The 23,259-nt window shown below is 56.7% G+C and overlaps 1 protein-coding gene, 1 long non-coding RNA gene and 1 other non-coding gene across 3 annotated transcripts; 1 reads left to right on the top strand and 2 right to left on the bottom strand.

Annotated features, from left to right (window-relative positions):
• Window positions 1–1,348: 1,348 nt before the first annotated feature.
• Window positions 1,349–1,439, bottom strand: TRNAR-UCU (transfer RNA arginine (anticodon UCU)). The gene is given in 2 exon segments: window positions 1,349–1,384; window positions 1,403–1,439. It is a non-coding gene; the product is annotated as a tRNA-Arg (tRNA).
• Window positions 1,440–1,753: 314 nt separating this feature from the next.
• Window positions 1,754–15,826, top strand: SLC27A4 (solute carrier family 27 member 4). Its single transcript, XM_015094163.4, has 13 exons — window positions 1,754–2,091; window positions 3,388–3,554; window positions 5,116–5,510; window positions 7,253–7,411; window positions 8,833–8,902; window positions 9,012–9,103; window positions 10,160–10,269; window positions 10,521–10,730; window positions 10,900–11,026; window positions 11,563–11,700; window positions 11,841–12,005; window positions 12,104–12,250; window positions 15,000–15,826. Exons 2-13 carry the CDS (start codon window positions 3,394–3,396, stop codon window positions 15,155–15,157), a joined length of 1,932 nt encoding a protein of 643 aa, XP_014949649.2. The 5' UTR covers window positions 1,754–2,091; window positions 3,388–3,393; the 3' UTR covers window positions 15,158–15,826.
• On the bottom strand, window positions 13,551–23,188 carry LOC121818995 (uncharacterized). Its single transcript, XR_006059075.2, has 2 exons — window positions 23,009–23,188; window positions 13,551–21,513 (listed from the first exon to the last, which is right to left on the bottom strand). It is a non-coding gene; the product is annotated as an uncharacterized LOC121818995 (long non-coding RNA).
• Window positions 23,189–23,259: the final 71 nt, after the last annotated feature.

The following is a 23,259-nucleotide window of genomic DNA, read 5'->3' as shown; positions in this document are numbered from 1 at the left end:
TATTAGCATGTCTTGATTTTTACATATAAGAAAATAAAACTTTGAACATTCAGCTGAGAAGCTGACCCAGGTCTGTTGGATGCCAAAGCCTAGGCCCATAACCACTGCACCACACTGCCTCCTGAATGTCATACCCAAGGGGGAAGTGGTGCTTTTATATACCTTGGTCCCCCAAAAGGATGCACTCTGTGCTCTGAAAGAAATAGATCCAAGTATTTATCAGACCAAAATTTCATAAAATAAAAATAAAAATAAAACTTGGCTATGCTAGGTCTTAGTTGCAGCATGCAGGATCTTCCTTGCAACATGCGAGATCTTTTAGTATGCAGGTTTTAGTTCCCTGACAAGTAATCGAACTCAGGCCCTCTGCATCAGGAGCTTGGAGTCTTAGCCACTAACCTACCAGGAAGTCCCCCCAATTGTCATTTTTTGTTTCTATAAACAGGCTCTGAAAATTGTCCCTCCTCACTTTTAAGGACTTGGACTGAATTAAGGGATTGAGGAGGGATTTATCTTTTTTAAGTTAAAAAAAAAACTTTAGTTATTTTAAATTGAAGGATAATTGCTTTACAGTACTGTGTTGGTTTCTGACAAACATCAACATGAATCAGCCATAGGTATACATGTGTCCCCTTCCTCTGGAACCTCGCTCCGGATTAAGGGATCTATTTAACAACAAGTGGCAACTGTGGATGCCCAACATGTTTCATTATCAAGGAGCCCAGTTTTGAGAGGTCCAGAGTGACACAGGGTGGGGAAGTTGGCAGGGGGCCCAGGCCTGGGCAGGTGCCACGACAAATGTGGTCATACTCTTCAGGGGCCAAAGATTTATAGAGGTCTCCAGGTCCGTGCCCTTTGTACTTACTACCAAATATGCCAGGTTGCTTTCAAGGTAGCAAGGATAGCAAAGGGTTCCTACGCAGCACTCCAGGGGCCAAGTTTATTGCCGTCCCAGAAGCACTGGCTAGCCTGAGGTCTGCAGGAGCGTGGGGGGTGGGTTGTGAACCTCATGGCACTCAGTTCAGTCAACTTCAGTCACTCAGTCGTGTCTGACTCTTTGCGACCCCATGGACGGCAGCATGCCAGGCCTCCCTGTCCATCACCACCTCCCTTACTCAAACTCATGTCTATCGAGTTGGTGATGCCATCCAACCATCTCATCCTCTGCGTCCCCTTCTCCTCCCGCCTTCAACCTTTCCCAGGATCAGGGTCTTTTCAAATGAGTTATTTCTTCGCATCAGGTGGCCAAAGTATTGTAGTTTTTCAGCTTCAGCATCAGTCCTTCCTTCTTATGGCACTGGAGGCCACAAAATATCCCACTGGAAGTGAGAAAGGAGCCGTCAAAATTCGACTCTGGTGGGACTCGAACCCACAACCTTTGAATAGCCACACCCAGGCCAGCTAGAAGTCCAATGCGCTATCCATTGCGCCACAGAGCCGGTTGCCTATCCTCCCCCGCGCCGGCATATCTCTGCCTGAAAACCCGCCCTTGTAGCGCCCTGCTAGGGGCCTTTGCCGAACTCTTTGTCAGTGTCTGGGCGCAGATCCCCGGAATCCCCGCCAGTGGCTCGGTGGGGTGGGGAGGGGTGCTCTCCCCCACGTCCGGGCGCCCACGAGTTGTGGGCAGTGGGGGTCCAGGAAGAGCCCGCCTGTCTCCTCCCGGCCTGGCGGGGGCGCGCGGCGCGCGAACTACAATCCCCAGCGTGCGGCGGGGCGCCCCGCCCGAGGCCGTCGCGCGCGTAGGGGGCGGGCTGAGTCCGGCGGAGCCGGGCGCTCAGAGGCTGCGGGGCACCGGCCGGCTCTGCGGCTCGCTCGCCCGTGGGCAAGGCGCCGGAGGAGGTGTCGCCGGCCGGCGTAGCCGGTTTGGATGGCGAGAGGCGGGCGGGGGAGGAGCGCCGCGGGCGGGCGGGGCCGGGCGGCGGGCGGAGCCGGCCGAGTGGCCAGGGCCAGCCGAGGCGCAAAGCCGGCAAAGCGCTGCTGAGAACCTGCTCCGCGCGCCCAGGAGCGGCCGATGCGCGCCGCGTTCCCTACTCTGCTACAGCCGGCGGGCCGCATCTGGACAGGGTGCCCCGCGGCGGGGGCTGACGCCAGGTGAGCACAGGCCAGAACAATGGGTCTCCGGGCGAGAGAATGCGCCCGGTCGGGTCCGGGGGAGGTGGCAGTACCGGCTTGGGCTGGGGGCGGGGGGAAGGGGAAACGGGGCGCGCCCTACTGCTCTGTCTCCTTGCCGGGCGCTCTGTTACCCTGGCTTTTTAGGGGCCGGTGCGATCCGTAATGACCTGGGATCGCGGCCCCGGCCGATCTGGGCATCCCGTTCCTTCCTCGAACACAACCCTCAGCCTTTCGGGACGGTCTCGCCTTCTGCCCTGACGGACTCTGGGAGACCACAGTTCTGGGGACCTTGGAGACCTTTGGCATTGGAGTTGGAGGCGCTGGTGCAGTCCTCCTCCTGGCTTTTGCTTTTCCTGAGGCGGAGAGGGGAGATGGTCTAAGGGTCCGGACCATGTCTTCATCCTGGCTTGGAGAATCTCAGGCTACCTCATAGCCGTGACCTTCAGCCCCTCCCCAGGATTAGGAGAGCCTGAAGGCAAACAGCCCAGTCGGCTGTCCCTTGAGCAAGTCTGAAAAGTGCTAGGAATAGAGTCCGAGAGCCCTAATCTCAGCCCTGCCAGCTGTTCCTCTTCCCTTAAGCCCCAGTTCCCGAAGAGTCATCAGAGTGGCTTGCTGAGTGTGTTTGTGGGGGTGCCTTCAAGGCCTTCTTTCTCTCAATACTTTTCTCCTCTGGGCAATCACCTCTCTGGCACCTCCAGGCTCTTACCTGTTTTCTCCATCGCCCCCTGTGGGCCAGCAGAGGCATGGTGCTCCCAGGCCTAAGGGCAGGGACTGAGCAAGGCCCTTTCCCAAGAAGCTGCCTCTCTGGGTGTTGTGGCTTGGCCTCATCATCCACAGAAACTCCCTAGGTCTTCGAGTGGGAAGTCGAGCCAGAGGCACTTAAGTCAATACCAAGCCATTTTGGTTGGGATCCTAGATGTCAGGCGAGTAGACTGTCCTCTGAGACCAATGGTCATTACACCCATTGCACAGAGGGGAAGACTAAGGACTAAAGTGGGAAAGGGACTTGTCCAAGATCATTCAGAGAGTCCTAGGCAGAGATGGGACTGGGAGGCTAGAACCAGCCCCTGACCCGCAACCCAGCTCCTTACCTCAAGTCCAGGCCTTTAGCCTGACCCTTCCAGACTGTCCTGGGATGGGACCCAGTCCTCAGCTACCCTACTCCATCTGAACTCACTACACATTGACCATCTGAGATGATAGTGTCCTGGCTGCCCCGGGCCAGGAGGTAGGGCACCCAGGCACTTGGATCCACTGACTGCCCTGTGCCCACAGGCCACAATGCTGCTTGGGGCGTCTCTGTTGGGGGTGCTGCTGTTCTCCCGGCTGGTGCTGAAACTGCCCTGGACCCAAGTGGGGTTCTCCCTGTTCTTCCTCTACCTGGGGTCTGGCGGCTGGCGCTTCATCCGAATCTTTATCAAGACTGTCAGGCGTGATATCTTGTGAGTACCTGGAACAGCCCTTCCTGGGTCTCCTACACTCTTCTGGGTTTAATCTCCCCAAACCAGACCGCATGGCCTCTACCAGCACAGAGTACCTGGGCCCCAAAGGAGCAGTCTTTGCTCCTCATCCTTCCCCTTGCAATAGTACATGGTACCTCCATTGCCACGGTCAAAGTCTCTTCCCAGGGAATCTCCCTAACCTGGTGCCCCTTGGCCTGGAGCAGACTTGGGGGCCTGATCCATACACTGAACACCATGCATGTTGAGGAGACCTCAGTAAGGGGTCCCGAGAAGATGCTGTAGCTTGTGAGAGGGTGAAGAGGAACCCTGTGAAGTCTCTGTCCTCCAGCTGGCGCGGGTTCTGGAGCCACCTGAATCATGCCCACAAAGAACCTGTTTCACAAAGAAGGGCAGGTATGGTCCACAAGGAGGATATCCTGTACCAGAAAGCCTGGCTGCCACCTGCTCTGTGCCAGACCTTGGGCTGACTCTGGGTGTGGGGTTGAGTGGACATGGCAGTCCAGGACCTGGGACAGGCTCAGACTGGTCAGGGAGACTGGCAGGGGACACAGAAAATCCGCAGGCTAGCAGGGCCCTGCAAGCAGAGCCCCTGGCAGTCTTGTTTTGCTCGTGGCCGTGTCCCAGCAGTGTGACCCGCACTCGGAACAGGCAGCTCGGCGTTTGTCAATCTGAGCTGATGCAAAAGGAGGTGTTGAGTGGCCACTGCAGGAAGGATGGTAGCAGCCCAGAGGTGTTGGGGGCGTGAAACAGAGAGACGGCTTCAGGCCTGGGCCCTGGGAAATCAGAGGAGGCCTCCCAGAGGAGAAGCAGGTGTGCCTGAGAGTCACCTCCAGGAGGTGGAAGCAGGGGGTGCCAGTCGGAGGGCATGGCAGCAGCAAAGGCGGAGAGGCTGGGGAGCCAGGAGAGTTCAGGGATCCGAGGTGGCAGGGCAAGGTAGGGAGATGTTGCCAAAAGCTTCCTGTACAAACGTTTGTTGAACCTCAGTGCCCTGCCTGGCACCTAGCAGGGCCCAGGAGCAAGATGGTGAGGCGGGACAGAGCCCCACCCTTGCTGGGCCCACAGGGAGGGAGACCAGATAAACTGCAAACTTGTCCTTTTTTACTGGAGTGGTGAGGGGGAGAGGGATGATCGGGGGTGTGCCAGGTCCAGGACGAGGAGTTTGGACTTTGGCTTGCTCCCTGGAGATGTGGAAGGCCCCGACAGACCCACAGACTCCAAGCAGAGAGAGGGCAATAGGGGTTGAACTCTGGAGTCGGAGGGGACTGAAGTTCAAATGTCAGCACTGCTGCGTCGTCCCACCTTGAAGCCCAGGGCAAGTGCTGGGCACCGGTGTCTTCCTCTGTACCGGGTGGGGAGGAAGTCATCACCTGGGTGCCCGGTGTTATCATGCAGCATCAGTGAGCCACTTCAGGTAACGCTGCCCCACACACGGGTGCTGGGAAGGGGGTGTCGCAAGCGATCAAACCAGGGTCTCGGGACCCCCTACTCCTAAGCCCGGCAGTCACAGCTCCCTTGCTCTTCCTCCCCTCCCCTCCCCCAGCGGCGGCACCGTGCTCCTGAGGGTGAAGGCCAAGGTGCGACGGTACCTACGGGAGCGGCGCACAGTGCCCATCCTGTTTGCCGCCACAGTCCAGCGCCACCCAGACAAGACGGCCCTGATCTTTGAGGGTACAGACACGCACTGGACCTTCCGGCAGCTGGACGACTACTCAAACAGTGTGGCCAACTTCCTGCAGGCTCAGGGCCTGGCCTCGGGCGACGTGGCCGCCCTCTTCATGGAGAACCGCAATGAGTTTGTGGGTCTGTGGCTGGGCATGGCCAAGCTGGGCGTGGAGGCGGCGCTCATCAACACCAACCTCCGGCGGGATGCGCTGCTCCACTGCCTGACCTCCTCTCAGGCCCGGGCCCTCGTCTTTGGCAGCGAGATGGCCCCAGGTGAGCCCTGAAGTGGCAAGGGACAGGCAGGGAGTCCCACGGACTGCCGCAACCCACCTACAGCCCCTGGGGGAGGCTGTGTGTGGCCCACAGGTTAAGGGCATGAGCCCTGGAGTCAGACGGTGAGGGCTCTTCCCCCGCAATCCCCAGGAGCCAGGAGACCCAGGGAGATGGCAGTCCTCTGCCGCAGTCTCCTCACCACAGCACCGTTTTCAGGGAGGTGCTTAACAGAGTGAAGCACTAACAAAGCGGCTGATGCTAAGTGAGCCCTCAGACATGATGGTAACCATTCTTGTGACTTACTTGGCCTCATCTCCATCAGTTCAGTCACTCAGTCAGTCGTGTCCAATTCTTTGCGACCCCATGGACTGCAGCACGCCAGGCCTCCCTGTCCATCACCAACTCCCAGAGCTTACTCAGACTCATGTCTATTGAGACAGTGATGCCATCCAACCATCTTATCCTCTGTCATACCCTTCTCCTCCCGCCTTCCATCTTTCCCAGCATCAGGGTCTTTTCCAGTGAGTCAGTTCTTCTCATCAGGTAGCCAAAGTATTGGAGCTTCAGCTTCAGCATCTGTCCTTCCAATGAATATTCAGGACTGATTTCCTTTAAGATGGACTGGTTGGATCTCCTTGCAGTCAAAGGGACTCTCAAGAGTCTTCTCCAACACCACAGTTCAAAAGCATCAGTTCTCTGGTGCTCAGCTTCTGTATAGTCCAGCTGTCACATCCATACATGGCCTCATCTACCTGACCTGTAAAATGGGAACAAGAAGCCGCTCCCTGCTGTGCCACAGAGCTTATGTTTATCGGCTGCCACACTGGCACTGACCACATGCTGAGCTCGGTGCTTCACAGAAGCAGCTCTAATCTTCACAAAGCCTGGTGAAAGCAGAGAGTGTCATCTTGGCTTTACAGAGAACGAGACCGAGGTTCAGAGTGGTGCGAGGCACTCACCCAGAGCCACACAGCTGTTAAGTGGGTGACGGAACCGAGATTTGACCTTGGGCTTGACCCCAGTGTGCCTGTTCTCTCTCCCCACACTGTTGTGACTAATGGGCTAATGTTGTGGGCTGATGGGCAGAAGAGGTTATGGAAATGCTGAAATGAGGAGAGGAAGGAGGCGGCAGGGAGAGAGTGAGAGGGTCGGAAGAAGTTAAGAGGAATTATGGCTTAGTGGGCCAGGACCGGCCTGTGTTCTGGGCGCTGAGCGTCTGGACATCTGTAGTGCACACGGGAGCCTAAGAGAAGGCCGCCACTCTCTGAAGAGGCTGAAGGGCTGCCAGCCTCTGACCACCCCCGACTCCTCCCTCCTAACCAGTCCCCCACAGACTAGCATCATACAGTGGATAGAAGCATAAACCTTGGGGTGAGGTAGAGCTGGCTTTGAGCCCCAGATCTGGCACATTCTAGCTGTGACTCCCTTCTGTGCTTGGGGCCTCAGTGTTCCCATCTGTAAGATGGGCTGTTACTGGTACCCATTTCCTGAGGTGTGTGACCAGGAACCTGCATGTAAAGAGCCTGCCATGTGATCAGCCAGCAGCTCGTGGGAGCTCTTGCTTCTCTCAGCATCTTCCTTATAACAAGTCCCAGGCACTTCGTTCACCTCTCTGCCACACCCAGCCAGTGTCCTCTGACACCATGCTTAGCCCCAACATGAGTAGAAGTCCCTGGAACAGGAGGCAGGGGGGAGGAGGGGTGCCCTGGCCTGCCGGTGGATCTGTCTTGTTTCCCCCGCAGCTGTCCTTGAGATCCATGCCAACCTGGACCCCTCGCTCAACCTCTTCTGCTCCGGTCCCTGGGAGCCCAGTGCAGGGCCCACCGGCACAAAGCACCTGGACCCGCTACTGGAAGATGCCCCCAAGCACCAGCCCAGCCGTCCCAACAAGGGCTTCGTAGGTGAGCCCCTCACCCCCACAGAAGGGTTCAAAGATGGCCAAGAGACAGAGCAGGGGCCTCGGGGCCTGGGTTCTTCTGTAAACTTGCCACGTGACCTGGAATGAGATGTCATATCCCTTTTCCATTCGGGGAAAATGAGCCACAGTCCCCAGCTTTTGCTGCGAAGACTGGGTAAGCTGGCGTGTGTGAAAGTGGCAGGCACTTCTTGAACATGCAGTTCTTGAATAGCCTTCGCTGATGCCCGATGCAGGCAGGAGCAGGTGGAGCCCGGGAGCCTGCCTCGTCCGAGTGTGGGCTGGGCTCAGGCCCTCGGCGAGCCTCTTTCATAGTCACCCAGTGCCCGTCCAGGGCAGGCCCCTGTTGTGATCCTCTCCCTGCTCTGGGCTACCTGCCCCCAACCCCTCCTCCAGGCAGCCTTCCAGACCCTCTCGCCTCTCTTCTCCGCTCCACAAGCCTGCCTTGTGGACCCCAGGGCTTACCGTGTGGCCTGGGGCAGGGGGACTCAGAGCCTGGGCCAAGTTCATGTCCCAGCTCTACTGCTTCCCTTGTGTGACCCTGAACATCTGAGCTGCTCTCTGAGCCTCGGTTCCCAGAGCCGTGAAATTGGGGATGGCAACCGAACCTATGCTTGAGGGCTGGAAAAGGTCCCATGGAGAGCTGGGGTCATTACCGTCTGACCTCTGCCATCTGTGGCTCTTGCGTGCTGGGTGCTTTTGTAAGCTCCTTGAGGGCAGGCCCTCTGGCAGGTTGAGTCTGGTGCCCAGCCTTGGGCTGACATGCCGTGGGCACCCTGTAACACGAGTTACTATATAACGTGGCATCACCCCGTGGCATGCCTGACCTCCTGGAACCTCCAGCCTGGTGGGACTGAGCCTCACACAGAGACCATGACGTGACTGTCCCTGGTCCTCAGATCTGGAGGGATAAAGACAGCGTTGCTGGTACAAAAGCTGCCTCTGAGCCCTGCTGTCTGCAGCTGATACTTCCCATGTAGTAGGCGTCAGCTCCTCTGAGAAAGCCCTCCCTGGAGCTACCACCCCTCCTTGGAGTCTGGGTCCAATGCTGCCGCCAGGCTTTGGCAGGCCCTGTGCTTGCCAACACACAGTGCTCACTATTGGAAATGCCCGCCTTCTCATCTTCCTGTCCCACTGGGCAGGCACCTCCCTCCTAGGCAAGGCCTGTGCTCATATTAGTCACTGATGTCACCCTGGCCCTGGCACAGAATGAGGGCTCAGAAGAGTGTGTTGAAGGAGCCAGTGCAGGTATTAGAGCAGGTAGTGATGTCTGGGGTCATCAGGGTAGGCTTCCTGGAGTAGGTGTGCCGGGAATGGGTGTTAAGTGATACACACCTACCACTGTCTGACTTTGTGCCCAGCCTCACGCTGGCCCCTCTCATAGCTGCTCCTGCCTGTTTTCCTCAGATAAGCTCTTCTACATCTACACGTCAGGCACCACCGGGCTGCCCAAAGCTGCCATCGTGGTGCATAGCAGGTAAGGGGACGGGGCCCTGGGGGGGAGACCTGGGGAGGTGGGGCCTTGGGGCTCCTCTCCTCCTGCCTTTCCAAGGGCCCACGGAGCCCTCAGCCCTCTGCCTTCCCAGGTATTACCGGATGGCTGCCCTGGTGTACTACGGCTTCCGCATGCGGCCTGACGACATCGTCTATGACTGCCTCCCCCTCTACCACTCTGCAGGTAGCCTGGGCCCGCCCCCTCGGTGCCCAGCCATCCCTGAGCCTTCAGAGCCCTACCCCTCCTGGCAGGCTACATGTTGCAATAGAAACATAACAAGCTTTGGAGTCAAATCTGGTTTCAAATCCAGATATGGACATTGACCTTGATGAGAGTGGGCATACCAGCATAATTGGTGGGTGTGGCAGTGCCCACAGGGCACCTGGGCTGGTATGACCATTCAGTCCATTTCCACAGGTGTGGACAGCCTGGCTGCTTGGTCTGGGGGCTTTCTAGAAAGACAGATGACTACATATAGTTCCTGCCCTTGAAGGTGCTTAGAGTTTGAGTATGTGTGTTGGGGGCAGGCTGAATGACGGGAACCCTACCCTGAACTCTCAGGCAAGAAAGGGCATTGAGTGTGGGGAGGTGCAGGGAGCAAGGAGTTCAACTCAAAGAGGAGCCCAACTCCAGGAAGGCTTCCTGGAGGAGGTGCCCCCCAATACAGGCAGGTGTGAAGCCAGGCAGGCTAGCTCAGCTCTGGCTGGCTGAATGGCAGTGTTACAGCTTTGGGAAAAGGAGCTTGGGGCCAGCTCCAGAGGCTTCAGGGGACTGTCTAAGTAATGTGCACCTGAACCCGTAGGCACTGGGGAGCCATGGAAGGTGTCCAACTGGGGAGAGATGTGATCAGTTAGAGTTGGAGGGCAGGACAGGGAAAGGAAGAGTCTTCGAGGGGGTTGGACTGTACAAGAGGAGGCTCTGGAGTACACGATATCTCTCCTTTGTCTGACTTACTTCACTCAGTACTATATAGCCCCAGGGAACTCTGCTCAGTGTTATGTGGCAGCCTAGATAGGAGGGGAGTCTGGGGGAGAATGGTTACCTGTATATGTATGGCTGAGTCCCTTCGCTCTTCACCTGAAACCATAACATTGTTGGTTAATCAGCTATACCCCAGTGCAAAATAAACCGTTAAAAAAATAAAATGACATCTTTGGTGGCCAAAATAAACAAAAAGATGAGACTCTGGAAAGAAAGGGCTCCTGTCTCCCTGACCCCCGGGTCCCCCTCTGCCTTCAGGAAACATCGTGGGGATGGGGCAGTGCCTGATCCACGGCATGACCGTGGTGATCCGGAAGAAGTTCTCGGCTTCCCGCTTCTGGGACGACTGTATCAAGTACAACTGCACGGTGAGTGAGAAGGAAAAGGGTGGAGTGCCCATGCCCCACACCAGCTCTTACGCAGGGACGCCCGTCTTCAAGCTGAAGGCAGCCAGCCGTTTACTCGGGGCAGCACTCCCGTCGCTCAGATGGGGAGACTGAGGCCCAGAGAAGGAAGGGATCACACAGCCGGCCCTGGGGATAGGAGGGGTAGGGGCTTGGGAGGGCAGCGAAGGCGGGGCAGCCTCCAGGGCCCAGACTCATGCCTGGTCCTCCCCCAGATTGTGCAGTACATCGGCGAGCTGTGCCGCTACCTCCTGAACCAGCCGCCCCGGGAGGTGGAGGGTCAGCACCGGGTGCGCATGGCGCTTGGCAACGGCCTCCGCCAGTCCATCTGGACCGAATTCTCTAGCCGCTTCCACATCCCCCAGGTGGCCGAGTTCTATGGGGCCACGGAGTGCAACTGCAGCCTGGGCAACTTCGATGGCCAGGTGCGGCCCAGGCTGGGGACGCAGCGGGCCCACGGGAGACACGGACGGCGGAGGGGAGGGCGGGCTTCCGGCATGGAGGGCGGTTGCGGGAGCTGGAGCCCGGCTCGCAGCCCCCTAGACTGTCCAGTTTGAGGTGGGAGAGCCTGGGCCCAAGGCTTGGCCTTTGCAGGTGGGAGCCTGTGGCTTCAACAGCCGCATCCTGTCCTTCGTGTACCCCATCCGGCTGGTTCGTGTCAACGAGGACACCATGGAGCTGATCCGGGGTCCTGACGGCCTTTGCATTCCCTGCAAGCCAGGTCTGCCCGAGGGTTGCAGCTCGGGGTCAGAGTGGGCGGGGCTGGCTTAGGAAGGGGACGGGGCAGGGATGGGTGGGTGGGTGCGTGGGTGAGGAGCCCTGTCCTGATCAGCGGCCCGAAGTCAGCTCTTCTCTTAGGGCTGCATGGCATTTATTTCTTGATCCAACCATCCGTTCAGTCACCATCCCATCTACCCAACAGCCCATTCGTGCACATTTGTGCTACGGACCCTGGGCCCCGGCTGCCGCAGCTCCCCAGCTCTGTGCCTGAGTCCCCTCCTGCACGTGGTTGTCCTGAGGAGGTGGTGCGGTACAGGATGCAAACCTCTGAGCAGAGCGGTCCCTGGGGAGTGCTGACTTTAGTTAGGCCGTCCACGCTGAGCTTGACCACCCTTTCATTTGTTCAGTGACCAAGTGTTACTGAGAAGCTCCCAGCCCTCGGGGCTCCCGGGCTGGGGGAGAAAGGGGGCGTTGCTGGGGGTATTTTAGTATGAAGGAGACCCCAGGGGGACCTGACCCTGCCTCCCCTGGCTGCAGGTGAGCCGGGCCAGCTGGTGGGCATCATCATCCAGCAAGACCCCTTGCGGCGCTTCGACGGCTACTTGAACCAGAGCGCCAACAACAAGAAGATCGCCCGGGATGTCTTCAAGAAGGGGGACCAGGCCTACCTCAGTGGTGGGTGGACACCCCTCCGGAGGCCTTTGCCGCCCCTTGGGGAGGGGGGAAGGGATTGAAGGGCCCCACCCTCAGAGAACACCTCCGCCCAACCAAGCCCCTGGGGCGCCACCCCCCACCCCCACATGACTCCTCTCTAGGTGACGTGCTGGTGATGGACGAGCTGGGCTACGTGTATTTCCGCGACCGCACGGGGGACACGTTCCGCTGGAAAGGCGAGAATGTGTCCACCACCGAGGTGGAGGGCACGCTCAGCCGCCTGCTGGACATGGCCGACGTGGCCGTGTATGGCGTCGAGGTGCCAGGTATCCCGAGAGGCGGGAGGGGGCCAGGCGTTTGTGTGGAGCAGCCAGCGGGGCCATGGCCAGCCAGCTGCTCACCGCCCACTCTGCCGCCTCCCCAGGGACCGAGGGCCGGGCCGGCATGGCTGCCGTGGCCAGCTCCTCCAGCAGCTGTGACCTGGAGCACTTAGCCCAGCTCCTGCAGAAGGAGCTGCCGCAGTACGCCCGCCCCATCTTCCTGCGCTTCCTGCCCGAGCTGCACAAGACAGGTCTGTCCCCCGACCCTAGCTGCAAATCACGGGTGGGTGCCGGCTGAGGCCCCTTCCCGGGCCCTTCTAGGGAAAGCGGCTGGCTGCGGTTCGCCCTTCCCCACAGCCTCTCTGGGTGGTCGGCAACATGACCTAGCTGTGAGCTGACACCACCTCCAGAGAGAGATGGTGTGTCTACTGTCCGTGGAACCAATACTGACTGAGTGTGGTGGTCTGCTCCAGGCACTGTGCTTGGGCCCTGGGGATAGAGGTGACAAATTCCAGCAGGACCTGTGTGCTTCCTGGGAGTTTCCAGAGCAGGAGGCAGCCACAGGATAAGGAACTGCTAAGATAAAAGAGTGGAATGCAGGTCAAACTGATAGGAAAGGAAACGTGACTTGGGGATGACTGGAAGGCTCCCCTGAGGATGCTCCAGTTCAGCGGGAGACCTGAGTGAGAGAGAGAGCACTCTGGGGACAGGAGGCCCTCTGGGCTGTGGGAACAGCCCATGCGGAGTCCCTGAGGCAGGGAGGTGCTTGGTTGCCAGGGGACTAAAAGGAGGCCCCCGAAGCTGGGGCCAGTGAGGGGTGGGCAGCGGCATGTAGTGGGATGGGAGGGCACGGGGGAGCCACAGGAGGGTTGGAGCAGGGTAGTGACCCAGTCAGACTCATGTCCTGCAAAGCCTGCCAGTGTCTGAGGGGCTGCAGATGGCCCCGTGGGACAGGGAGATGAGAGGGCAGGGTAAGTGGTGGGTCCAGATAGACAGCAAGCACCCCGAGGACTGGATGGCCTCTGTGACTTCTGCATCCTGGAGGGACAGGGAGGCTGTTGGACCTTAGGCCTCAGACAGGCTTTGCTGCAGAACAAACAGCCCCCAAGCTTACTTAGGGCTCCAAACAGGTGTCTTATTTGCTCACAATTTGTAGGTCGGCAATTTGGGGTGATGTTCAGCTGAGCGTTCTTCTGTTGGCCCCACCTAGCGTCAGACAGTGCCATCGACAGCTTCCGCGGCTATCCAGTGGTTAAGACTCCATCTTGCAGTGCAGGGGTGTGTGGGTTCGCACACATAGGATTAGATCCCTGATCAGGGAACTAAGGCCCCACATGCCTTGGGGTGTGGCCAAAATTTTTCTTTAAGTTTTAAAAGAAATAGTGCCACTGGGTGTGAGGTGGCCTCCCTCACGTGGGGCTCCCAGCTGGTTGGCCCTGCAGCGGTGTCCACATACCTGTCTGCGGTGATGGTGGTGTTCTCTGACCGCTCTCTCCAACACAGCAGCCATCTGCCCCCAGTAACTACTGAGCACTTGAAGTGCAACTAGTGTGATGGTGAAACTGAATTTTAAATTTTGTTTAATTAAATTTACATAGCTACACATGGCCAGTGATTACCCACTTCAGTTCAGTTGCTCAGTCGTGTCCGACTCTCTGCAACCCCATGGACTGCAGCATGCCAGGCCTCCCTGTCCATCACCAACTCCCAGAGTTTATTCGAACTCATGTCCATTGAGTCGATGATGCCATCCAACCATCTCATCCTCTGTCGTCCCCTTCTCTTCCCGCCTTCAATCTTTCCCCAGCATCAGAGTCTTTTCTAAGGAGTTAGTTCTTCGCATCAGGTGACCAAATTTTTTATTGGAGTTTCATCTTCAGCATCAGTCCTTCCAATGAATATTCAGGACTGGTTTCCTTTAGGATGGACTGGTTGGATCTCCTTGCAGTCCAAGGGACTCTCAAGAGTCTTCTCCAACACCACAGTTCAAAAGCATCAGTTCTCTGGTGCTCAGCTTTCTTTATAGTCCAGCTCTCACATCCATACATGACTACTGGAAAAACCATAGCTTTGACTAGACAGACCTTGTCTAAGTGGCCTTTGCTGGGATGGTTCCCCTTTGTTCCACATGGCTTTCCATCCTTCAGAGGTCAGTCTGCTCTCAGGGTGCCCCCAAGTGGGTAAGGATGGAAGCTTCAACACCCCTTGAGGCCTAGGCTCACCCAGACTGCCCACAGTCTCTGAGTCAGAGTAAGTTGTAAAACCAGTCTAAATTCAAGTAGGCATTGAGAAAGACTCCAGCTCTTGCTGGGAGAACTGGCTGATGGACACGACAGAGGAGAAGCCAGGGAAGGAAGCTGTAGGCATATCTGGTATCCATCGTACCTGAATTCAAATTCTTACTAGCTGTGTAACGTTGGCCCAGAGGTGTGCTTCTCTGAGCCTCAGTCTTCTCATCTATCTAGTGGGGCTAATACCATTGAGTGAAAGATACAGAATTTCTTAAGGGGGAAAATGGTCATTGAACTATTTCAGAGATGCTGAAATCTTGTGCATCTCAGAATCCATAGGATATGGTTATGTCCCTCCCCCGGGGTTGAGGTGCAATTTCCTGAGATCACTTCTGTACCTGGGAGGTGCTCAGGTTAAAACGAGCCCTCAGGGAAGGCCCGTGTCCTGCCCTCAGTCTGCTGTCAATTCAGCACGTGGCCCTGGACAAATAGCTTCCCTTCTTTGGGCCTCAGTTTCCTTGTCTGCAAAGAGGGGTGGGTGACTCCGCCCCCTCCCCTTTGCCGGGGCTGCTGAGGAGCTGTGCATACTGTAATGGATGAAGCCTTTTCAGACTGTAAAGGTCTGTGTCCCACCTCCCCCGGTTCCCCTCACCTGTGTTCCCTCCAGCCCTCCGCCCTGCCCCTCCTCAACCCAGGCGGGTGGGTCCCTGGAGCTCGGACCCCTGCCCGAGCTCTGACCCTTCTCCCACTTGTCTTCTCCCTCCCTCAGCGACCTTCAAGCTACAGAAGACAGGATTACGGAAGGAGGGCTTTGACCCAACAGTTGTGAAAGACCAGCTGTTCTACCTGGATGCCCGGAAGGGCCGCTACGTCCCGCTGGACCACGAGGCCTACACTCGCATCCAGGCGGGCCAGGAGAAGCTGTGACTGACCCCGAGTCCCTCTTGAGGGCCAGCGGATACTGGATCTAGAGCCCTAGCTCCCACCCCGGAGAGGTCCTGGGCGAAGCCAGACCAAAGCAAGCAGAGCCTGGCACCACCACCCCCGAGGTGCCAACCCCCACCCCTCAGAACTGCCAAGGGACTCACTGCGACCTCCCCGCTCCACCCTGAGGCTTTCTGTGAAAGCTTCAGATCCACTTTATGTCTTGGAGGCCATGTGGGGGTCTCTGGGCCTCAGGCTGAGACTGAGACTGGGCCCCGCGGGGTGATGTCTCAGGTCACGACAAGGGGAAATAGAGTGTCTCCAAGCACTTCGCAGAGAACAGGCAGCTTGTAAATGGGACCAGGGCAGAAGCCCCCAGACTCAGGAAGCCAGCACAGTGGGCAAGGAGGGCCGGCGATCGGGCATCTGAAGAGGATCCAGGTCCTGGGACCACGCAGGTGTCCCTCAGCCCTACCGGGCAGAAGGGAACCACCCTGCAGCAGGCAGCCTGGATGGGGCATCCCTCTCATCCTCTGGGTGGCTGCCTGGCTGTCCCTCAGGCAGAGCCTCTCTGTCTTTGCCAGTCTGTCCACATCTCCTCCTGGCCTGGCTGTGAGGGTAGAAGGGGTGTGGGGCACTCAGGGGCCAATAAACTCCGCCTTGCCTCCTCGAGCCTGTGCACACTCCCCCCAGCCTGCTGGGACCCCAGCTCGTGCCCCATTCGTCGTTCCCTTATTCCTTCGTTCATTTAGACCAAGGGATATGGCAGGTAAGACGCTATAGTCCCCACATGTCAGGTGAGGGGCAGTTCCCACCTGAGCCCTGCAAGGTGTCACTTAGGAGTTTGTGGCCTTGGGAAAGTAACTGTCTCCTCTGTGAATCAGGAGGATTCAGAGAGCCGAAGGGGAGCCAGGCTGAGGAACGGGCTGTTCAGAGCCACAGAAGGAAGCCCTAGGCCAGCACAGGGTCCCAGCTCCACACTCCTGCCCATGCTGTTCCTTCTGTCGGGGCTGCACTTTCCCAGGGGGTTGGGGGCTCTCAGGGCACAGAGCAGGCTGGCCTGGCCAGCCGGGTGGAGTGTGGGAAGGCTTCCTAGAACCATCTTCCCAGAGCTGGTGAGTCTGCAGTGCCACTGGAGGGCCAGCTGTCCCCTGGAGCCCATCCCTGGAGAAGCACCCAGGCTAGAAGTGCTCAGCCCAGCGGGAAGTGGGGGTGGGGGGTGGGGAGGGAGAGACCGTTCACCCCAAGCCAGGGCTGCAGACAGGGCACACACCCCAGGGCTTCATCTTCACTATTTAACCCTCACCACTGTCTGTCACTTGACCGGGGTCACAGTGAGTACTGGGGACTGCAATGCCAGCCCCATGCCCTTCCCGCCGCTCAACCGCCGCCTCCTTGGTGCAGAAGGCAGCTTCCATGCCATGCATGCTTGTAGAGCCAACTGTGAGCCACACCCCAGGCCAGCAGCTGAGTGGGTGATAGGTGGCCAGGATACGTCTGGGGTACCTCCTGGGGTGGGGGGGTGACCTTTGAAAGACAGTGGAGTTCTGGTGCCACTCTTGGGGGAAGTGAGGGGATGGTAGAGCTGGAGTTGGCCCTTGGCGATACCTGGTGGGATTTGGGAGTGGCAGGCAAGGGTGCAGTGCCCAAGTATGACCAGCAGAGGGTATGTGGGTCCTGCAGAATTGGATCCAGCCCTTTGCGCTCAGGCAAGGAAAACGGGAAGGAGGGACAGAGTCCCCAGTTGACCCCCAGGCAAGGGACCCAGCCAGAGGACTCCGTGGTGGGCCCTTAATCGGGCTTCCAAGGGGCTGGATTTGACTGATGGTGAAGCTCTGTGTCTTTAACCTTCAGCAATGGGAGGGCTCTCCGATGCGAAGGAGCCCCCAGGGGTGCCTGTTCCTTCCCTTTGGTTGAGCAGTCACTAAGACCCAATATAGAGGAATGGTGGTCAAAAGCTCCTGCTCAGGCCTGCTCTCAAGTCCATTTGCCAGGCTGAGCCTCAGTGTCACCCCTATAAATGGTGGTCTAGGTAAGAACCCACCTGCCAATGCAGGAGACATGGGTGCGACCCCTGGGTCTGGAAGAGCCCCTGGAAAAAGGAATGGCAACCCACTCCAGTATTCTTGCCTGGGAAATCCCATGGATGGAGGAGCCTGGCGGGCTACAGCCCATGAAGCAGCAAACAGTTGGACACGACTGAGTGACTGAACACAACAGGAACCCCTGCCCCAGGACAGCTGTGGCCATGTAATGAGATTGTGCTTGGAAGTCTAGCCCAGGAACCGGTGCCGTCGCCTGTGAGGTACATGGTAGTGATAAGGATCTTAACACCATGTTTCCGGTGTTAAGATCCCAGCCTAGGCCTAAGTTTCCCACTTCCACACCAGCCCCCTCTCCCGAGCCCCTCCAAGAAGAGGTGGGGCTGGGGGGCCCCTGGGCCTCACTGCTCCCCTGTCTGCCTCTGCTCACCCCAAACCAAGGCTGTGCCACTTGGTGGTAGAGTGGTGAGCCAGCTGCCTTCCAGACCGTGGCTGAGTCATCGCCCGGGCCAGCAGCAGGTGCCCAATACATGTCTGTGAGGTTAATTCACAAGAGCTACTGTTTACTGGGCATTTCCTGACATTTACATAGTGCTTCGACTTCCCGGTTGGCGACAGTTGGTAAAGAATCCCACTTGCTCATGCAGGAGACCCCCAAGACACAGGCTCGATCCCTGGGTTGGGAAGATCCCCTGGAGAAGGAAATGGTAACGCACACGAGTCTCCTTTCCTGGAGCATCCCATGGACAGAGGAGCCTGGCGGGCTACCCAGTTTACAAAGTACTGTGTCCATCTGCAGAGCAGATTCAAAAGGCCTCTGTGCCGGGGGCGGGGTTGGGGGGTACACAGTGAGATCTGCCCTGGGGGACCCCACTGTCTGGGGGCCAGGGAGAATGGGCAGCCAGTCAGGAAGCAAAGGGCATGTGCTAAGCTGCACCCTAACCCCACTCGGAGGCCTGGCGTGCTGCGATTCATGGGGTCGCAAAGAGTCAGACACGACTGAGCGACTGAACTGAACTGAACCCCACGTCCCTGCTGGGGTAGGAGGTGAGGAAGTTGTGTTTCATGGCCACAGGCTTTTCAAAGAAGAGTCATTCAAGAAAAGGAGGGGGAAGAATGGCCCAGACAGAAGGGGCAGCGAAAGGTCTGGAGGTGAAGGGTGAGCAGCGCAGGTGAAAGAAGGGCCTGTAGGGCTGCAGGGGTGGGGCTGGGGAAGAGTCCAGGCAGGGTATGCAAAGTGAACCCATTGCGGGCACCCCTTGCATGCCTGGAGGACTGGGAGCTCTGCTAGGAAATCCTTACATAAGCCCAAACACACTCCTTTGACCTGCTAACAGCCACCAGGAGTGGAGCGCTTCCTATGTGCTGGATGCAACGCCAGGCACTTGATCATTATCCTTAAATTCATAACACAAAGCAGCTCTTTTATCCCCATTCCACAGACGAGGAATATGAGGCTCAGAGACCACAGGGCCTGTGAATAACAGCGCTGGGAGGCACCGCCCTGCCCAGTCTCAGTATTCCCATCTGCAATCTGAGCCCAGGGAGGCTGCCAGAGGCCTGCCTTGAGCGTCCCCGGAGGTCCTACCGCCCTTGGACAGGCAAGTGGCTGCCTAGGCCAGGGCTTGGCATATCACTTTCAATTCCTGGGAAGAAGGTTAAATACCGCCGAGGGGCCTATTGAGGCGCTGGCGGTAAGGGAAGGGGCGACCAAGCGACTTTCAAAGGAGTCTGAATGCATGGCCAGCCCCTCTGCTGGAGGAGGGGGGCCCCCGCTTCCTCCCAGCCTAATGATATTCTGGGCTCAGCCCTCGTCTTTGGCGGCAGTTTAACCCGAGCCGGGGCGGATTCCTTTCTCACTGATCTCAGCTTGACACCCAATTAGCACAAGAATGGGAGGAGGAAGCCTGCGAGAGGCGCCTCCCAGCCTCCGGGGCGCACGAGGGGAGCAGGCGGGGAGACAAAGGGCAGCAGGCAGGGGGGCGCCCGCGCCCTCGTCTCCCCTGCAGACCCCGCCTTTGTCTCCCTTCGGAACTTCGGAAGGGATAGAGCCCAATGCCCGGCTGGCCGGCCTGCTGGAGGGACAGGAGTTGGGTCCATGCTCCTCTTCTGCCTGGGTCCCAGAGGAAGGCATTTGGGTGAACTGAGCCCAACAGGACGCAGTGAGGGTCACGGGTCCCAGGGGTCCCGAAGGCACAACAGCTTGGAGTTAAGGCCTGACATGTGGGGGTCCGTGAACAAGTCACCAGTTCTGAGCCTCAGTTTTTACATTTGAAAACGAAGGCTAATAGCCCCTGCAAGGAGTCAAGCAGGTCATGGATGTGAAGCACCTGGCAGGTGCAGAGTCGGGGGTCATTACTCATTGAATGAATACATTAAGAAATGGTTGTTGCTATTGATTAGGCTGACAGGGGCTTCCCTGGTACCTCAGGTGGTGAAGAATCCGCCTGCAGTGCAGGAGACCCCGGTTCGATTCCTGGGTCGGGAAGACCCTCTGTAGAAGAATTCTCCAGTATTCTTACCTGGAGAGTCCCCATGGACAGAGGAGGGGCCTGGTGGGCTACAGTCCATGGGGTTGCAAAGACACGACTGAGCTTCACTTCTCTTCAGGAGGTTGAGGCTTCCCCAGTAGCTCAGCGGTAAAGAATCCGCCTACAAAGCAGGAGATGCAGGTTCGAGCCCTGGGTTGGGAAGATTCCCTGGAGAAGGAAATGGCACCTCACTCCAGTAAAATCCCATGGACAGAGGAGCCTGGCAGGCTAGTCCACAGGGTCAGAAAGCGTCGGCCAGGCCTGAGGTGACTGAGCACAGGAGGCTGAGGGCTTCCCAGGGGGCACAAGAATTTACCTCCCAGGTGGTGAAGAGTCCCCCTGCCAATTTAGGAGACCCAAGAGATGGGGGTTCAATCTCTGGGTCGAGAAGATCCCCTGAAGGAGGAAATGGCAACCCACTCCAGTATTCTTGCCTAGGAAACCCCATGGATAGAGGAGCCTGGCAGGGGTCTCTGGGGTCCCAAAGAGTGCACACAACAGGAGGCTGAGTTAGGTAGGCTGGAGTTGGAGGAAGCACTAAGTGTGAGAGCCAGGCATTCAGAGTGGGCTGACTTACCTAGAAGTGATGTGGGAAGGGTTTCCACTTCTCTGGGAAGAAGGAACACCTCTGGCCTCCCTACCTGTCCTCTCCTGCCACCTCCACCTCTCATAATTTCCCGGGACTCGGGCTTAGACGTGACTTCCTTTGGGAACCCTTGCCTGGCTGGATCTTTTCATCTCCCACAGGTCCCCATGTTCCCCCTTCATAACAACGGATTGCACTGTGTGGTCTATTTTCACATGTGTCTTTTCCAAAATATGAGCCCCAGGAAAGCAGGGACCCCTTGGTTTTTTTTTTTTTAAGTCTGCCCTTGTGTTCCCAGCACCAGCCCTGGGCCTGGCACTTAATAGGTGCTCAATGAATGTCTGTCAAATGAATGAAGCTTTTCAAAAGCTCCTTAGCTCTCCCATGCCAGCTCAGCAGGCAGCAGTCTGCAGAGTTAGAGAATATTCAACTCTACGTGGCCTAACTAAAGGTGGCCTCAAATCAGAGGTCTTTACCTTGTTGGGAAAGAGAAGCCAGTGAATGACTGAGAAGGGAATTGATATGTGTTCTTATTCCTTCATTAATTCAGCAAGCACTTACCAAACCCCTACAATGTATAAAGTTCCTCACTATGAGCTAAGGCTGTAACGTGAATCTGGCAAGGTTTCTAGACCTCAGCCCTTGGAAGAGCCAGTGAAAATATCTTAGAATATATAAACGTGTGCATGTGTGTGAGGTGGCTCAGTGGTAAAGAATCTGCCTGCAATGTAGGAGACCAGGGTTCAATCCCTGGGTAGGGAAGATACCCTGGAGGAGGAAATGGCAACCCACTCCAGCATTCTTGCCTGGAGAATTCCATGGACAGAGGAGCCTGGTGGGCCACATTCCATGGGGTCACAACTGAGCTACTAACACTTACTATACATATATATTTGTATGACCTTAGTTCTGCAACCAGGAACTGAACCCCAGGCCCTTGGCAGCAAAGTACTGAGTCCTAACCACTGGACCATCGGTGAATTCCCTTGAACATTTTTACTTAAAGGGCCTTTAAGAGATCGTTTGGTCCCAAAGCCTTCTTTACAGACTGATGAAACTTGAGTTCCACACAGCACAGTGAAGGTGGGTTCTTCCCATTGGCCACAGGGTTTTCCTCTTCTGATGCTTTCCTCATTTTGCCAGTGCCTTGGAACAGTGCCTGATACACTGAAGGCACTCACAGCTGCCTGTGGAGTTGAACTGTATAAGAAAGTCAGGTCAGAGGCAGGGAGGTGGGAGGCAGGCAGGCCAGAGAAGCAGGTGAGAGGTGTTAGAACACATGGCTGCAAAATCAGCTTAGCATGGAGACAAACCCAAACGTGCTAACTGTCTGGATATGGGAGAGAATTAAAAACAATATCCAAGGTTTCTTGCTTAGGTGTTTCCGTGGATAGCAGTGGTATCCTTGAGATGCGGAACACAGGGCAGCCTATTTTAGGAAACGAGGCACTGTGCCAAGAACTCATTTAGTACTGAGGACAACCCTATGGGGCTGCTGTCATCTTAATTTGCACAGAGGAGGAAACTGAGGCACAGATGTTAAAGGACTTAACCAAAGATGCACATGGGAAGTGGTAGGACATGGATGTAAAGCTGGCAGTTGAACTCTGAGCCCTTAGCGGTGACCACATCCTTACATCCACCCTTAACCACCAGGGTACATTACCTTAAGCTACCAACGATGAGTTCAATTTTGGAAGTGTGGTTTAGCTGCCCTGGGCTTTTGTAACAGGTTCCAGTAGTCTCCCTATCTCCTTCCCAATTCCTTCCACTTCTCACTGCAGCCAGGAAGAATGTTTTACTTATTTATTTAGGCTACCCCACGTAGTATGGGGGATTTTTATTCTCTGAACAAGGATGAAACCTGTGCCCCCTGCAGTGGTAGCACAGAATCTTAACCACTGGACTGCCAGGAAAGTCCCAGGAAGGATATTTTAAAACAGAGTTCTAATAATGTCACCCCACCCCACCCCACCCACCTCCTGCCCTACCCACCCCCGCCAAATCCTTCCAAGGCCTACCACTGCTCTTAGGATAAGAGACTGAAATTCTTACCCGGCTTACAAGTCATGATTTGGCCCCTGTCTACATATCTAGCCTCATGTCTTATCAGGCCCTCTGCTCCCCAATTTCTACCTTCTCTTGGTGCTCCAGCATGTCCTTCTACCCAGAGTCTTTGCACTTTCCGTTATCGCTGGAATGCTCCCAGCGGCTTTTCTCTCCTCATATCCACCACCTACTTAGCTCGACTCAGGCTTTAGAGCTCAGCCCAAGTCCAGTGCAGCCCATTTTGTTTCTGAAGTTCTTATGATGCCAGATCATTTTTCAGTTTGAGATTGTATACTTAGCAGCATGACTCCTATGTTTATTTGATTGGTTTCCCCCACGAGACTGTGAGTGCCCTAAAGACAGGAACCTTGCCTATCCGATTCACCATCGGCATCTCTTAGCACCGATCAAAATGCCAGGTACACGGAGGACGTGCAATAAACATCTGCTGAATGAATGAAATCTAAATCGACGGCGAAAGGGGGGTTGGATTGCTAGTCGATGGCTCAAGAGAGAGCTTTCTGGGCTGGAAGTAAATATTTGGATGCCACTGATAATTCAAGACAAGTGGACGGGTTCGTCCAAGCAGTGTGCTGACAGAAGGTAATCTGGTAACTAATGCAAGATAAACCGTAACGTGGCTCACGGTCACAGTGCAAAGATGCCAGGTCTCTCCTCCGCCGAGTTGCGGCTGTCAGTCGCTTCCGGCCCTAGCTGTTTGAGCGCCGTCCCGAAAAGAAACAAGACGACCAACCAAAACGCCCCCTTAACAGGGCCCACGTTCCTCCGGCCTCAACTTCCTGCTCCAAACCTTGATCCAATAGCTGAGGAGGAGTTTCCCCGGACCCGCCTCTTCCGTCCGCGGCAACCGGAAACGGGGAGGGCCAGTAGAGCCGG

Source organism: Ovis aries, chromosome 3 (genome assembly GCF_016772045.2).
Source record: "Ovis aries strain OAR_USU_Benz2616 breed Rambouillet chromosome 3, ARS-UI_Ramb_v3.0, whole genome shotgun sequence".
Classification (NCBI taxonomy): domain Eukaryota; kingdom Metazoa; phylum Chordata; class Mammalia; order Artiodactyla; family Bovidae; genus Ovis; species Ovis aries.
Note: the sequence above shows the minus strand (reverse complement) of the source record. Positions and strands in the feature narration are given on the sequence as shown.

What these genes read in the sequence shown, in the direction of transcription:
- SLC27A4 (XM_015094163.4), top strand. Translation starts at nt 3,394, where the DNA reads ATGCTGCTTGGGGCGTCTCTGTTGGGGGTGCTGCTGTTCTCCCGGCTG. An exon ending in GCCATCGTGGTGCATAGCAG is followed by an intron (nt 8,903 to 9,011) that starts GTAAGGGGACGG and finishes CTGCCTTCCCAG; the next exon opens with GTATTACCGGATGGCTGCCC. An exon ending in CCCCCTCTACCACTCTGCAG is followed by an intron (nt 9,104 to 10,159) that starts GTAGCCTGGGCC and finishes CTCTGCCTTCAG; the next exon opens with GAAACATCGTGGGGATGGGG.